Source organism: Aotus nancymaae, unplaced genomic scaffold, assembly GCF_030222135.1.
Source record: "Aotus nancymaae isolate 86718 unplaced genomic scaffold, 86718_ANA_hifiasm-v0.15.2.pri h1tg000020l, whole genome shotgun sequence".
NCBI classification, from domain to species: domain Eukaryota; kingdom Metazoa; phylum Chordata; class Mammalia; order Primates; family Aotidae; genus Aotus; species Aotus nancymaae.
In genome coordinates, this window is record NW_026988432.1 from 4,133,874 (window position 1) to 4,150,268 (window position 16,395).

Genomic DNA, 16,395 nt, shown 5'->3' on the forward strand with positions numbered 1-16,395 from the left:
TCCCTTCTTCTGGTAAGTTTTATATGTGCATGCTCTTCTTTCTTCTGACCCAGACAAAAAATTCTGACAGAAAAAATGTTTCCCATCAGCATTTGGCACATATACACAATAGTACCCAATAAATATCTATCTATGAAATAAACAGAAATTTGTTTCGAGGCACTCGTCTCCCAAATTTTCCATATAATTATATTTCAAGACAAATAGTTTAAGATTACATAATGCTTTTCTGAAATATATCCCTTATGTAACTGTGGATTCAGTTATAATCTCAATGCAGCAAACAGTAAAATGGCAATTTGCGCATATAAATTCCCTTAGAAACATTTAATTACTTTCAGAAAAGTATTATTTTAAAGTTTAACACAGTCTAAAATTTGAGAAATGAGTAAATTATTGTTTCAATTACCTCTTAAATTTTTTTATCTCTATTTAAATTGTAAGGATAAGGCTGAAATCTGCTTTAAAATTTGTCTAAATAGGGTCGAAAGTCAGGATTTTAAAAAGTACTCCAATCTCTAGCCCAAAGGAATTAAAAAAGAATTTAGAAACAAAAGTCACCTAGTTCAAAAAATAAATTAGTCTTTCACTCCAGTCAATGTTCCATTCATTCCATAAATGTTTACGAAAGTGTGTGGCAGGCACTAAGGTAGGCTTCTATGACAGAAAGATTAATAAGACACAGACCCTTCCCTCTAGAACTTCTCAGTTTAATGAGACATTTGCATAGATAGCATGTGATAAACATGGCAGGGGAGCACCAAAAGAGATGAGACTTGGGAGCTGGGGAATTCTTCAGAGGGGTAATGTCTGAGATACGCCTTGAAAGATGAGCAGGAGAAAGGGAATTACAGGCTTAGATAACAGTGTGAGCAAAGACATGGAAGAATGAAAGACCAAACCATCTTTGAGAAACGATTCATAGTTTGGCTACTTGGAGAGCAGTAATGGGAGGTGACGCTATAAGTAAGGTAGGTTTGAATCAGTTTGCTGAAAACCTTGTATGTTATGGTAAACAGCTGAGATTGCATCTTATAGTCAATGGATGCCACGTCAAATTTTTGAAAAAATGAATGAAAGCAAACAAAATAAACTGGAGGAAAGAGAAACCAGAAACATCCTCCTTCTCACCTCTTCACCCTCAATCCCCTCCGCCAACCTGACCTAATAACTATGAAAGAAAATAACCAGAATCTCAGAACCCCAAACTCACTATGCCAAAGGAAACATTAAGCTTGGGAAGTGACTCACACAAAAACAAAAAACAAATGAAAAAACCCTGCCTTCCTTTTGTTCCCAGATAGCTTAGTTCAGATTATTACTGTAAATGTAGATTTACTGGGTGACAGAAATGCATAACTGACTTTTCCTCTACCCCTCTTTTCATGTGTATAATGTAGATTCACTTACTTGCCTCATTGTCTACCCTCCTCCTTTTTCCCCTTTCTCTTTCCCCTTCTGCTTTTTCTTTCCCCTTTAAATACTGAAGTCCTCAAAACCCTCTTTGGAGAAAGCACAGGGCACAGATCCTATTGTAACTTGTGTTTCTTTTCCCTGGGCATGTCATCAACCTTGGCAAAATAAACTTGAGTCATTTTAAATGACTTTTATTTAAATCTGGCATAGCTTTTTGGTTATGTTAACCAATGCCAGATTTTAATAAAAGGAAAATTAAATGCAATTATCTTTTAGGCTCCATGGGGAATAAAGATGAATAAGACAGGACCTAGAATCTCAAAAAGATTACAGTTTAGTGGGAACATAGGTATATATGAAACTAATTTTTATAGCAGTCAGAATATGTAAGATGCCATATAAAAAAACATAAGCAAAAGTGAGACTCAGAGAAGCTGATGAACAATCATAATTTAGAGAACTGATTTAATTTAACAAGTACGTGTTGAGTGTATAATGTTGAATAGAGGAGAGGAATGTGTCTGCCCCATTTTTGATGTTGATATTTCTTTCCACGCCCAGAAAGCTCTACTAACATATATTCCTGGAATCACTCTGCTCCATCATTCATTCCTCCCTAGAGCAGATGGATGGTGATATGGTTTGGCTGCATTGCCACCCAAATCTCATCTTGAACTGTAGTTTCCATAATCCCCTCCATGTTGTAGGAGGGACCCAGTGGAAGTTAATTTATTCATGGGGGCAGTTACCCTCATGCTATTCTTGTGATAGTGAGTTCTTGCAAAATCTGATGGTTTTATAAAGGGCTTTTCCCCCTTTGCTGGGCACTTTTCTCCCACCATGACTGTAAATTTCTGGAGGCCTTCCCAGCCATGAGGAACTGTGAGTCAATTAAACCTCTTTCCTTTATAAATGACCCAGTTTGGGGTATTTCTTCATAGCAGCATGAGAATGGACTAATACAGAAGGTAAAATTGGGATGAATAACCAGGCATGCTGGCTCACCTCCTCCCCTTCCTCTTGGGAGCTGGCCTGATGGCAGAGAGTGGTGTTAGGCACTCTCTTTGATATATCAGAACCAGTGCCTGGTCTCCCAAGCAAGGCCTGTGGTTTTTCCACTACTGCAATAAGAGGGTGGATAAGTCTGCATCACTCTAAGATTCAGATAAGCCATGTCCTCCAAGAGCTGTTTTTCCAGTAATGAACAGTATGACTATATATTTCAGTTTGTGCATGTGGGGCCAGCATCCCATCAGGTTAATGTCCCTTTCACTCTCAGAAGCATCCTGTTTTGAGGATAAATTATAATCTCACTCTAGTAATAAAGGTGACATTCTGATCTCTATTTATGTCTTACTCCTCTGTCAATCTCTAATTTGGTTCAAACTCAGGTGTAGAATACAGAAGTATCATCTCTAGAAAATTCAAAGGTGAGTAAGTCACAATATTAGTCTTCATGATGCTTCTTCAAAGGAAATCAGAGGTATCAACTTAGTATAATTATAAAAATAGAAATAAGTATGTGAGTATAAACTACAATTTGACTATGTGTCCCCTCCAAAACTAATTTTGAAATTTAATTCACAATGTGGTAGTATTAAGACGCGGGGCTTTTTTTCTTTTTTTTTTTTTTTTGAGATGGAGTCTCACTCTGTAGCCCACACTGGAGTACAGAGGTACAATCTCGGCTCACTGCAACCTCTGCCTCCCAGGTCCTGGTGCAAGCAATTCTCCTGCCTCAGCCTCCAGAGTAGCTAGGATTACAGGAATGTGCCATCATGCCCAGCTAATTTTTGTATTTTTAGTAGAGATGGGGTTCACCATGTTGGCCAGGCTGGTCTTGAACTCCTGACCTCGTGATCCACCTGCCTTGGCCTTCCAAAGTGCTGGGATTACAGCCACAGCATCCGGCGATGTGGAGCATTTAACAGGTGATTGGGTCATGAGGGATTTGCCCTCATGAATGGATTAATCCATTCACGGATTAGTGGATTAGAAGGTTAATGAATTAATGGTTTGTCACGGGAGTAGGACTGGTGGCTTTATAAGAGGAAGAGAAACCTCAGCTTCCACACCCAGCCCTCTCTCTATGTGATGCCGTGCACCACCTCAGGACTCAACAGAATCCCAACAGCAAGAAGGTCCTCATCAGATATGGCCCCTTGACCTTGGACATTTTAGCCTCTATAAGTGTAATAAATAAATTCATTTTCTTTACAAATTACCCAATTTCAGATATTCTAAGTGACAGAAAACAAAGACAGTATGGTACCGGAGAGTATGAGGGTTTAAATGAGGGTGGGCAATCACACAGGATTTGGAACCTTGGGAAGGCTCCTCATCAGTCCAAGATATACATGTCATGTTACCCATTCCAGTTATTTATATGCAGGTCAACTTCCCTACTGGCTTATATCATTCTCCAGGGCAGAAAAGTAGATCCTATTCATCTTTGACTTATCAATTGTCCTTTGTTACTTATCCACATAAGAGGTAATCAAAAAATTAAATGGAAATAAGTGAATGGAGGAGTAGCATTTGAGCTGGGCCTTAAAAGATGAGCAGAATGTGTACAGTCAATCAGAGGGGCATTCTAAGCAAAGGAAGAGTTATTTGTCCTATGCCTGGGGTTTCTCAACCTCACCACTACTGACGAATAATTCTGTGGGTAGGGATAAGATTACTGTCCTGTGCAGGGAAGGATATGCAGTAGCATCCCTTCTCTGGCCTCTACCCACTAGATGCCAGTAGCAACACCATCCTTCTCCCATTGTGACAGCCAAAATTATCTCTAGACATAATTATTTCTCATAAGGAGCCAATCATTCATTTCTCTGCCCTCAACTGCTTCCACTGAGAACTACTGGCCTAGAAGAAAGAAAATAACATTGAATGACACTAGCACATAAGGTTCTATGCTAGGTGCTATGGGAATTCACAAAATAAAAGACGTATCCTTCTACTAAGAAGACAGAAAGTGTTATGTGTAAAAAACAGAGGCAAAAAAATTCTACCAGAATGTCAAGGGCAGGGGAATTAATATTAAATTAATGAGTTGAAATCATTCTTTTTACATTTGGAGGTGAAAGAAGAGGCAAGAAGTGGGTGCTAAGACAGAATAGGTTGTGGAGAGTCTCAGCACCTTAAAAAAGTTTTGAACAAAGGAATAATGTGAAAACCTGTGTTAAATGGACAGAATAATATTTTCTTTGGGGAAGCAGATTTAGAACAATATAAATATATCAAGCATTTAATAATAAAGATTTTGATAATAAAAACCTCCCTACCACCCTTCATGTTAAAAATTAAAACCTAATCCATGTTAGTAACAATAATAAACATAAAAAGTATATAGCAAATACAGTAAAGTATATAAATCACAATATGTGGTACCTCAGGTGGTGGCAGTCTGATTGTGCAAGCTTCTATACTTAGACAAACTTGAGTTTCTGTTACATTGATGTTTAATACTGAAAATAAAACATTTAACTGTGAACTAGTTGGAATTATTACTCCATACTACTAAATTAAGTATTTTAGTAACAAAGGAAACTTATTCAAGTCAAAAACAAGAACAGATTTTTTTCCATACATGGTAAAATTCAAATAATAACCACTTAATATTTGGCAGTTTAGAGATGAGACATCTAAAAGAGGACAAAGGTATGAAACAGCATGAATATGTGTGTGGGGTGCAGGTCACAGGCAAGGTTACAACAAGAAAAATGAGACACCCCACAGTTAAGAGGAAAATCCAATAAATACCTTATACAAATCTGACCTATAGATAAAAATAAGGAGATTGTCCTCTTCTGTAATCTAAAGAGGTATCACACCACGTTTCTGATTTGAGTAGTCTTTTATTAACAAATATCTTCAAATATACTGGCAGATATATTCCAGAACTCCTACAGCCTTTAAGTCTTTGCCTTTCTTTTTCATAAAGAAAACTAATTCTGAAATGTCAGGATGGTGCTGACTTTGGGAAGGGTTAGTACATGAAAAAAGTATGAGGTGGGTTCTGGGGTACTCTTAATGTTGTTTCTCAATCTGAGAATGGTTACAAGAATATGTTTGGTTTGTTAAAATTAAAAGAGCTATACACTTAAAATCTGTCATAGTGTATTAATTTCAATAAAAGTAAAAAAAAAAAATCCTAACACAGGAGTGAGGGATTTTCCTCTTCTAAACTGTTATTTTGAATCCCTACAGCTATAGTCTCATGACAGTGTTTAAAGATGAAACTAGATGTAGGTAATGAATCCATTCACCCAGAGCTAGGGCACACTGACTGATACTACACAACTTAAACATAAAACTAGTGCAAGGAGAGCAAACAGGCTTCAGCTAGAAAGTCAACTCAGATCTAATAGTTTTAGATTACAGGTCAGGATTTTAAGGCTATGCCCAAATTATATGAAATGCTATCATGACTGATTAATAATGTCTACATTATTAATGTAATGGTGGTAACTCAGGATTCTCATCTATCTGCTATCTCTGGACTACTGTTTAGGGAAGTGTCTATCTGAAATACAACCATGCCAATCAATGAAAGAACTAGATTAAGCCATATACTAAACTGTATACTTTAGATCATCTGTGTCCCTTTTTACAATTTTTTAAGGAGAAAAAAAAAATCCTATTCTTATAAGAAATAAAGCTTTGACTTACATCGGTACTAAAGAATTTTTGATGATATATGATTCCGGAAACTATACATATAAATGCCTGCAGAATTAAACTCCTTCACGGTCATGATTTTCTTGAAGTAGAGAAAATAAAAATATGGCTTTTTCCAATTAAGATGAATTTTTCTCATATAGTCTAGAATGTACATTTTGAATAAGAAGTGATTTCCCAGGTGAAATTCTGATTACAATAATATCTGATTAAGGTCTTATACAACCTAATTCCTAATTAATCAATAATTATAACAACCCAGTGATCTAGTTATTTTTATTTTTGAAATAGGGTCTTGCTCTGTCATCCAGGCTGGAGTAGTGCAGTGGCGCAATCATGGCTTACTGCATGCAGCCTCAACATCCTATGCTCAAGTGGCCCTCCACCTCAGTCTCCCAAGTAGCTGGGGCTACAGGCATGTGCCACCATACCTGGCTAACCAATGGAGTCTCATCGTGTTGCCCAGGCTGGTCTTCAACTTGTAGGCTCAAGCAATCTACCTACCTCAGTCTCCCAAAGTGTTGGGATTACAGGCGTGCACCACCATGCCCAGCATATGATACTGTTTTCTTTAAAAACTATGAATTATATTATCTATTGACTTTTGCATTTTTACTTACCAACAGCACTTTGTTTTCCCATCTGAGAAATAAAATCTCTTCCTTAAAAAAAAATTCATAGAATATGCCATATTACTACAACTCATAAATAATCATGCTTGATATTTATAACTATGCTTGATGTGAAATTATCAAAGCTAAAGAAAATACTTTAAAACGCAGTTGTTATATAAAGGAATATCTGATGACAGCTCAGAGAAAAAATATAATCATTCAAAAAGTATCTCTTCAATTAAAAGGATGGAAATACCCAATTCTTCCCCTAAATATCTATTTCCTGCTATAAAATATTTATAAAACAATCAGACTTAAATAAAATTTCTGGATAGCTTCTCAGTTTTAACAGTATTGTGTTCATTTTATCATACTGCTTCATAATTTATATTTATTCCTAAGTATCAAGTATTATATAATAATTTTTTAAAGAAACATCAGTAGGCCTTTGTATATAATCCCAAAGTAAAGAAATGACATTTATGTTGTTGTGGGCTTGCTTGAGATTGCTTAGGTGGGTCAGTTTCAAGAATTATTCTCTAAAAGTTATATATCTTAAAATTAAGGACAGATGCACATTGATATGGTTTGGCTGTGTCCCCACCTGAATCTTGAATTGTAGCTCCCATAATTCCCACATGTTGTAGGAGGGACCCAGTAGGAGGTAACTGAATCATGGGGGTGTGGCTTTCTTGTGCTGTTTTTGTGATAGTGAATAAGCCTCATAAGATCTGCTGGTTTTATAAAGGGGAGTTCTCATGAACATGCTCTTTTGCCTGCTGCCATGTAAGATGTCCCTTTGCTCTTCCTTCATCTTCTGCCATGATTGTGAGGCCTCCCTAGCTATGTGGAACTGTGAATCCATTAAGCCTCTTTCCTTTATAAATTACCCAGTCTCCAGTATGTCTTTATTAGCAGCATGATAACAGACTAATACATACATAACAGAAGTAATCTAGTTCAGAAATCCCCAATGACTAAAACGATAAAGTTACCTTGTATCAGTAGATGGCCAGTTCTATTCCAGGCTGGAGCAAGTCTAGCCGTGAATGAATATGAAAGGCAGTTCTGAAGAATTACAGGAATTACTCTTTGTGGGCTCTCCATCTAAAAATATTAAATGGCAAAATATGGGCAAATTTAGAGCAACTGCTATGTGCGTATATATTAATAGGAAATAACTGCTCATTTAGATCACCACCCAACAAATGGGCTATTCTATGTAAAAATGTAGTCATTGCTAGAGCTAATCATATCTGGTTCTAAAGTTAAAGAAGTGTTAAAATATATTCACTTCAAAACTACTACTATTGTCATGCTTTCATGGCCAAATACTACCTGCTTACCTTGGCCAATAAGTCTAAATCTTGGGAGTTCTGTGCTAAAAACCTTGATCATTACTTTATATTCTGCTCTACACAGACAAATCCAAATGAGAACAAACTTGCAAGAGTCATTATTGTTCACTCTGTTCCCCGACCAAACTGAGGGTCAGGATGCTATTTCTTGTGACTCAATAACAAGATGCAGATGAACTGGAAAGAGAGTTTTTATTTTCTGCAACTGGTTACAGGGAGAAGGCCTGGAAGTTATTACCATACCAACTCAAAATTACAAAGTTTTCCAGAGGTTATATACCTTCTAAGCTATATGTCTACGTGTAAGTCTGCATTCATCTAAAGACATAAGTAGTAAACTTCTTTTAATCTATAACTAAGATCTGAGTCATGAAGACCTTCTTTTGGAGCCTCAGTAAGTTTACTTAATCTAAATGGGTCTAGGTGCTGGGGTGATTACCTTTATCTTGTCTCCTGCTAAATAATAAAGGTTTGGGGAGTTCCTTTAGACCCCAATAAACTTGTTTGTGGAGGCCTGGGGAGTTTCTTCGGACTCCCAATAAAACTTGTTTAATCCTAAAAGAGTCCTGTTAAGAATTCCTTCATTATCTTGTCATGCTTCAAGGCCCAGGAAAAGCCTAGGCAAAACTCTTGGTGGGGTCTTTGTTACATTCCAGCCTTTGTAAAAGGGCACAGGCTCAACTAGCTTTTAATGTTTAACCTTGCTACTCAGTCAGTGCTGGGACAGTTGTAATGGAGGCCTGGGTTAGTGAGACCTGGTCTGCCACAACGCTAGAAAATACATACTTACATGGGCACACATGAAACCAAGAGAATACCTGTATTTGTATAATACCAAATTAATTTTAAAAATTAAGATTTTCACTTATAATTAAGACCAATAAGTAATAGGAACCAGATTTATCCTCCTCCTTGAAATGCCTAAATCACAAGGCAAGTTATATGAAATAACAGTTCACAAGATATTGGACATGGGGTAACAAAGAAAAGTGATTCCCAAAAGATGGAAAAAGAACAAGATAAGCCCTAGCTTCTTGATAGATGGTTCTCAGGCTGCAGTACAGGGAAGGAGCACCTAGGAAGAGGCCAGAAGTCTTCATGAATTGAGGAGATAGAGCTGAGAGTCTAGGAAGCTAGAGCTTTCAGTGTGAAGTACAGGAGAGGAAAGAATTGCACAGAAAGCAAACTCTGGAGATTAACAGAGAGTCTTTCTTGAGTAATCAGCTGAGTATGGATTAACACAGACATGTGAGGAAACTACCCAAGGCTGGAGAAAGAGCCAAGGCTGTCGGATATATAAAAATCCTTGAAAATACAGTCCAGAAAAAATTGCTGGCTTTGCCTTTGCGAAAAGAACATGCAAACGCATGAGAGAGCCAAGGAAAATTGTCTCCCAATATTATCCACCTCTAATTTTTGTACCATTTTGACTTATGGTGAATGTTTCCAGGACATAACCGATAATCTGTTGGCAAAGGATGGAACCAAATTTGTTCAATTTGTCTCATACAGAATTTAATTAAGGCTGCTATCAATAGGACTCTATAATGCTGATCTCAAACATGGCCCCAGGGGCCCAGACCCAAACAGCTGAACAAATCCCATAAGCCATCAGGGTCTTCCTTAGAGATGTAGGTGGATTTCTCTCTTAATTTCTGTATTGACTTTCTCTATGGCCCAAAAAATTAATCTAGATACAGCAAAATATATCAGCACACACTCAGCCTTGGGGTGCAAGGAAGAAGCATGGGGCAATTCTGTCATTCATAGCCATCCTGGCTGGTGACCTGAATGCCTTCCAGTGCAAAGGCGGTGTGATTTATCACTTCAGCTAAAGTCAGGGACAAATTCTCTACCACCTTTTCTATGTGGGTGACTGCCATTGTCGGGAAAGCTGTTTACAGGATATGCATGAACAATGGATTGTTATCTCTCTAAGAAGCTCTTCCAAAATAACCAAGGACAGTCTCATTTTGGAGAGATTGCAGCAGTTGTCTAAGGGCTACTAACAGAACTTCAAGGAGAAACAAATAAATTCCTAATTATAGGTAAAGACTTCAATACTGCTCTCTTAATAACTGATACAAGTGAACAGAATATAAGTGAGACTACAGCAGGCTTAAAAACACTATCAACCAATGTGACCTAATAAACATTTACAGAATACTTGATGACACATTTATAGAATACTCATTTTTCTCAAATGGACAAGAAACATTTACTAAGATATACTATATTCTGGGCCAAAAAATCACCTCAATTAATTTTAAAAGATTCAAGTTATAAAGAATGTATTCTCCAACAACAATTAAATTGGAAATCAACAGCAAAATGATCTCTAGAAGATCATAAAATATTTGGAAACTATATAACACACTTCAAAATAACCCATTGATCAAAAAAAATCAAACAAGAATTAGAACATATTTTTTAACTGAAGAAAATCAAAACAAAAACGTGTTTAGGAAGAAATGTATCGTATGAAATGTCTCTATATTACAAAACAAAGAAATTCTCAAATCAATGACCTCAGCTTCCACATTAAGAAACTAGAAAAATAAAACCAAACTAAGCCCAAAGTGAGAAGGAAGTAATAGACCAGAAAGAAAATCTATAAAATACAAAGCAGTAAAAAATGAGAGAAAAATCAATGAAACCAAAAACTTGTTCTTTGAGAAGACAATTAAGATTCCAACCCTCTAACCAGACTGATTGATTAGGGAGAGGAAAAATAAAACATACACATTATCAATATCAGAAATCAGAGAAGTGACATCACTACAGATTCTACAGCAAAGGAAAATAAAGGAGTATTATAAGCAACCTTCTGTCAATGAATTTGACAACTTAGATGAAATGGACATATTCCCTAAAATAGATAACTTGAATAGCTCTATTATCTATTAAATAAGTTGAAATTGCAGCTAACACCCCTTCCACAAGCTAAGACCCAGATTACTTTATTGGGGAATTTTACCAAACATTTACTAAAGAAATAACAAAAATTCTACATAAATTCTTCCAAAAACTTGAAAAGATAGAAATTTTTTACTGCTATTAGATTACCAAGGACAGAGACTTTATCTGGTTCACAGCTTGATCCCCAGAATCAAGTAGGGTGCTTGACATATTACAGGTGTTCAATAAATATCTGCTGATTATGCTTATGTGAAAAGTATTCATATAAAGAAAAACTGAGCATAACCATAAAGGTTCAATGAAGGCAGAAAAGAAAGTGATACTGGAAGAATGCTCATGAATAATAAAGAATTCAGGATTGGAAAGTCTAGTGAAGGGAAAAAAAATTTAGTTTATAAGAATGAAACTGAGATAAATGGAAAAAGAATAAGAGCATAAACAGAAAAATCTTAAACATTTTGGAGATGTGATACCTTGCACTGATGAGATCACAGGTGTGAATTAATAAGGTAGAAGAAAAATATAGTACAAAGCATTTTTATTGTTGTATAAGAACTATGAGTGATAGTCTTAATTTTTCATTTTTTCTTATAAAGTACACATAAAAATGTGATGCTTAGTATAAATGTTGCTTTATTAAATCAATACAGTAGGTCCTCATTTAATGTCATTGATAAGTTATTTCATACCATAACTTTAAGCAAAATGACATATAACAAAACCAATTTTGTTATATTGGTTTTGGCTATTGCCAAAACCATAGGCTAACTGATATAAATAAAAGTTCCTATGGCATAGTTCTGGTCACAAAAAATCCCCAAGCTTTTAAAATAAAGACCAAAAACACTTCTAATATTAATATTGAAATAAATGTAAGCTATACATACATTTAAGAAAGATTAATAAAAACAAGTTAGAATTATTTACCCAATTTTTGCTGCATCAGTGAATGACAGTGGTAGTAGCGGTTGTGGGTAAAATCAAGGAATAAATGTTTGCAAAGCAAAAATCTTAAGGAGCACCTCTTACTACCACACAGTTCAAAACAATCACAAATAAGGCAGGCTCCCAGAGTGCTTTTGTACTGCATCACTTACTGTAGTGCATCTGTATGATTACTGTATACTTTATGAACATTTATTTTATAATAATTTGTATTCGTGCATCAATTAATTCATTCATTTTCCAACTAGCTTATTCTAGTTCAGAGTGGTGAGTAGCCAGAGCCTATCCTGGCAGCTCAAGGTGCAAGGTGGGCACCAGCACTGGACAGGACTCCATTCCATTGCAGGGCACGTACACATACACACACACACACTCACTCACTCTTATTCAGCCTGGGACACTTAATACATGCCAACTCACTTAATGTGTGCATCTTTGGGATGTGGGAGGAACCTAGAGTATCAAAAGAAAACCCGCTCAGACAAGGGGAGAAGCTGTAAACCACACAGACAGAAGCCTTGGCTGGGAACTGAATTTTTTTCCTTTTTCATTAATGCTATATTGAAACAATATCAAATGAAATGATTTTATTCAAGGATCTGCTATACTAAAATGTTACCTATTCTTAGGCCTTAGTAAATAATGTAATTTGGTAGAGATTGCTTAAAGACCCAAGTCTTATGTTTAGGTGAATGACATACCATAAATCTAGTTCTCAGGCTAGCTCATAAATGGCCTTTCAAGATAACCAGAATCCTTAGATGAACAAAGACTTGTCTTAGGAACAAGATTTAAACATATTCTTTCCTCATTGCTCCTAAATAATACTGTTTTCCTACAGACTGTAACTGATGACCAGCTTTCAGGTCATTCAACAATTTCTCACAGGAACTGGAAAGTACCACAAGGTATTACTGAAATCTTACTCGCCTAGGACCTAAAGGCAGCATCTAATTTTAAAGATGACTAGAAACCTCATTATCCCAAACTCTACTAATTTAGGAACAGAGGCCAGCAGTAATGGCTGGACAGGCTTCTGAGATAACCAATGACACAGTATCTCAGAGTTACATGCAGAGGTATGAAAGAAGCTCTAGCCAAGGCTCCATGACTCTATTTACTGAGACACAGAGAGGTCTCACTAAATGAATACAAACCACTGCATTCATCTTTCTATTTGTGAAGATCCAGAAGCTCATCACCATGTAGAATACAATCTAAAATGTTTTATTCCTCTACACGTTAGCTATATAATGGGAATAGTCTCATCTCTCTGGGTTTATCTTTGAAAATGAGGAGATTCACTTATTTGAAGATGTATATGGTGAATAAAATTATGTCACATAAAATGCCTGAAATAAAGCATCCAACAAAAAAGCCTCTTCTCTTTCTATATTAAATGTGCACATAATAACTGTTGGAAAAAATTTGTTGGGCTCTTTCATATGCATAACAATATTTATGAGAAAGATTCTCCAGTTTTTGTCTGTTTACAAAAGGAGTTAAATACATTATCAATATAAACAATATATGCTATTAATATTTTAACACTTACCTTAGCTCCGTATTTTTCAACATAGGCATTAAGTTTTCTTGCTTTATAAAATGGTATCTGTAACAAAAATCCACATTTATAAAAAGGACTTAACATAAGTATGTAATTAAATAATGCAATAAGGAAAGATTTTAGGCATTATTCTGCAAACAGCAAAGAATCAGGCCATCATCTGATTAGCCTCTGTGCCTTACAGAAGAAGTGATGATCATTCTCTCCCTGAACTGGAATGTGTGGGCACATTTTCAAAGTGAGGAAAGCCTTTCTGGGAGTGGCATGACCCCATTATCCATATAAAGGAAAAGGCCAATAAATTTTGTAAATAAATATTTAACACCTTTCTTAACATAGAATTCCTAGGCATACATAAGGAAAATGGACATAAATGGAAGACCATGTTCAAAAGGCCTAAGTGCTCCAACTCATTAATAAAAGGAATACAAATTAAAAGAAAATATTATTTGTAACCTAACAGACTGGCAATTATTTAAAGTCGTGAATACCTACAGTGTTCATGAGGGTATGGGAAAATAGGTTTTCTCTTAGACCATTTGGTAACATGCAATCCAGCAAAAAGCTTTTCAGACAGCAATTTAGCAGTATCTGTATTAAAGTGTATTGCAATCTACCTCTAAAAATGTAACAGACAGAAACTATCAGACAAATAAGTGACACAATTTCAATGATGCTTTCTGAAACACTATAATAGCACAATCTCAGATGTACACTGGAAAGTATTAAGTAAATTACTATATATCCATACAATGAAATATTTCACAGCCTTAAAAATAAGGAAGATATATATACTGACATGGAAAGATATCCAGGAAAGGTTGTTTAAGGGGAAATGAATGGCAAGTTTCAAAATAGTATGTATGTAATCCCATTTTCTACTTTAAACATCATTTTTTTTACCGAATACCTTTGTAAGAAAGCAATACATTTTTAAAAAACAGATAGCTACTTTCCTCTTATCACCCTTGCTAAAATTCACATACTTGAATTTGCTAGTACTCTAAAATAATGTCCTTGCTCCATAAAGATATTCAGGTAGAAAAAGATACAAATAAGAAATATTAATTTCCTTGTTCACCGAAAGCTTGTCTTTTAAAAAAACTATATTAAGAAAATATGGCTGTGCATGTGGCTCACGCCTGTAATCCAAGCACTTTGAGAGGCCAAGGAGGATTGTTTGAGCTCAGGAGTTCCAGAGCAGCCCGGGAAACACAGTGAAACCCTCTCTCTACAAAAAATACAAAAAATTAACTGGGCATGGTGGTGTGCACCTGCAGTCCCAGCTACTCGAGAGGCTGATATAGGAGGATTGCTTCAGCCTGGGAGGTGGAAGTTGCAGTAAGTCAAGATGGAGCCACTGTACTCCAGCCAGGGAAACAGAGTCAGACCCTATCTAAAAGAATAAAATAAAATAAAATACTATATAAAATAGAGGGAGGGAGGGAGAGAGGAAAGAATGGAGGCAGGGAGGGAGGGAGGGAGGGAGGAACGAAAGAAGGAAAGAAGGAGAGAGAAAGGGAGAGGGAGACAGGGAGGGAGAGGAGAGGAGAAAAGAAAAGAAAAAAGAAAAAAGAAAAAAGACAAGATGGACATATAACCTAGACCCAGGAGAAAAATAAAAGAACTTTTAAATTATTTGTGAGCATTGTTAATAAATGTTGATTTCACTGGATTCTGGGGAATTAAAATATCAGAAAAACAGAGTTTCCAGAAAGATTGTTGATGAAAATCTTAGGATAATATAATTTTTTCAAAAGATTTTGGCACTTCATTATATTCCCAGTTACATACAGAATTGTGAAATGTTTCTAATACTAATTTTAAAATTTTAAGTGTAAAAATATTTTTAAATAAAATGTTCTATTAGAAGAAATGTTGGTTCAAGTTCTTTAAAAACAGTTGGAGATTTGTTGAAACGTCAAATTTTTTCCTTTTAGTCTAAATAAAATATGATAAAATGTATCAAGCCCATGCTATTTTAAAAATCATACTGTAGCATGTTTTATTAATCACTAGTCTTTATCTTAGCATTAAAAATGAGAAAAATAAATGTTAAATTGAACCACAAAAATGGATTTTAAACATCAGGCATATCAATGTTAAGTTAATAATCCAATTAACCTGTAACACATTGTGATTAATCAATTAATCCTCATAAACATCTTAACTTTAGCTATAATATCTAAATTATTATTTGTCAATATTGCTCTCAACTAGTAATAACATTTCAAAAAAATGTTAAAATACTAACCGACATCACCACCCAAATTTGGTTTACTATTCCAGACACAGGTGATGTAAGAATATCTTCATGCAAACACAGCAGATGCCTGTGGAGATGATGAAATATTACAGAGTGGACTTGCTCCCGGATACGGCTTGGCTCTATGTTCCCACCCAAATCTCATGTTGAATTATAATCCCCAGTGTTGGAGGAGATAACTGACAGGAGGCGACTGGATCATGGGGGTGGATTTGCCCCCTGCTATTCTTGTGATAGTGAGTGAGTTCCCATCAGACCTTGTTTAAAAGTGTGTAGCACTTCCTACCCTCAACACTCTTTCTTGCCACCATTAGAAAAAGGTGCTTGCTTCTCCTTCACCCTTCCGCCATGAATGTAAGTTTCCTGAGGCCTCCAGCCATGCTTCCTGTTAAGCTTGCGGAACTGTGAGTCAATTAAACCTCTTTTCATCATAAATTGTCCAGTTTCAGGTAATTCTTTATAGTGTCGAAACAGACAAATATACTCACGGTCTGTTTTTACTTTATTGGAACATTTTAAACATTTGCTTAGTAAAAATGTTAAGTTTCTCCTAGGCAACAATTGTGTTAGAGACTTTCTCTCCCCACACTTAGCAGAGCACCTTGAACAGTATAGGTTTAGGTACTC

At 35.8% G+C, this 16,395-nt stretch overlaps 1 protein-coding gene across 1 annotated transcript in view; it reads right to left on the reverse strand.

Moving 5' to 3' along the window:
• The window catches only part of CUNH18orf63 (chromosome unknown C18orf63 homolog), a 36,712-nt gene extending 20,594 nt beyond the window's left edge, over positions 1-16,118 (reverse strand). The window contains exons 1-6 of the mRNA XM_064378934.1: positions 16,108-16,118; positions 15,757-15,835; positions 13,491-13,547; positions 7,709-7,820; positions 6,720-6,761; positions 4,810-4,886 (exon numbers count right to left, since the gene is read on the reverse strand). Coding sequence (XP_064235004.1) covers positions 4,810-4,886; positions 6,720-6,761; positions 7,709-7,820; positions 13,491-13,547; positions 15,757-15,835; positions 16,108-16,118 — 378 coding nt within the window. The remainder of the gene's footprint in view (positions 1-4,809; positions 4,887-6,719; positions 6,762-7,708; positions 7,821-13,490; positions 13,548-15,756; positions 15,836-16,107) is intronic.
• Between the last annotated feature and the right edge of the window lie 277 nt (positions 16,119-16,395).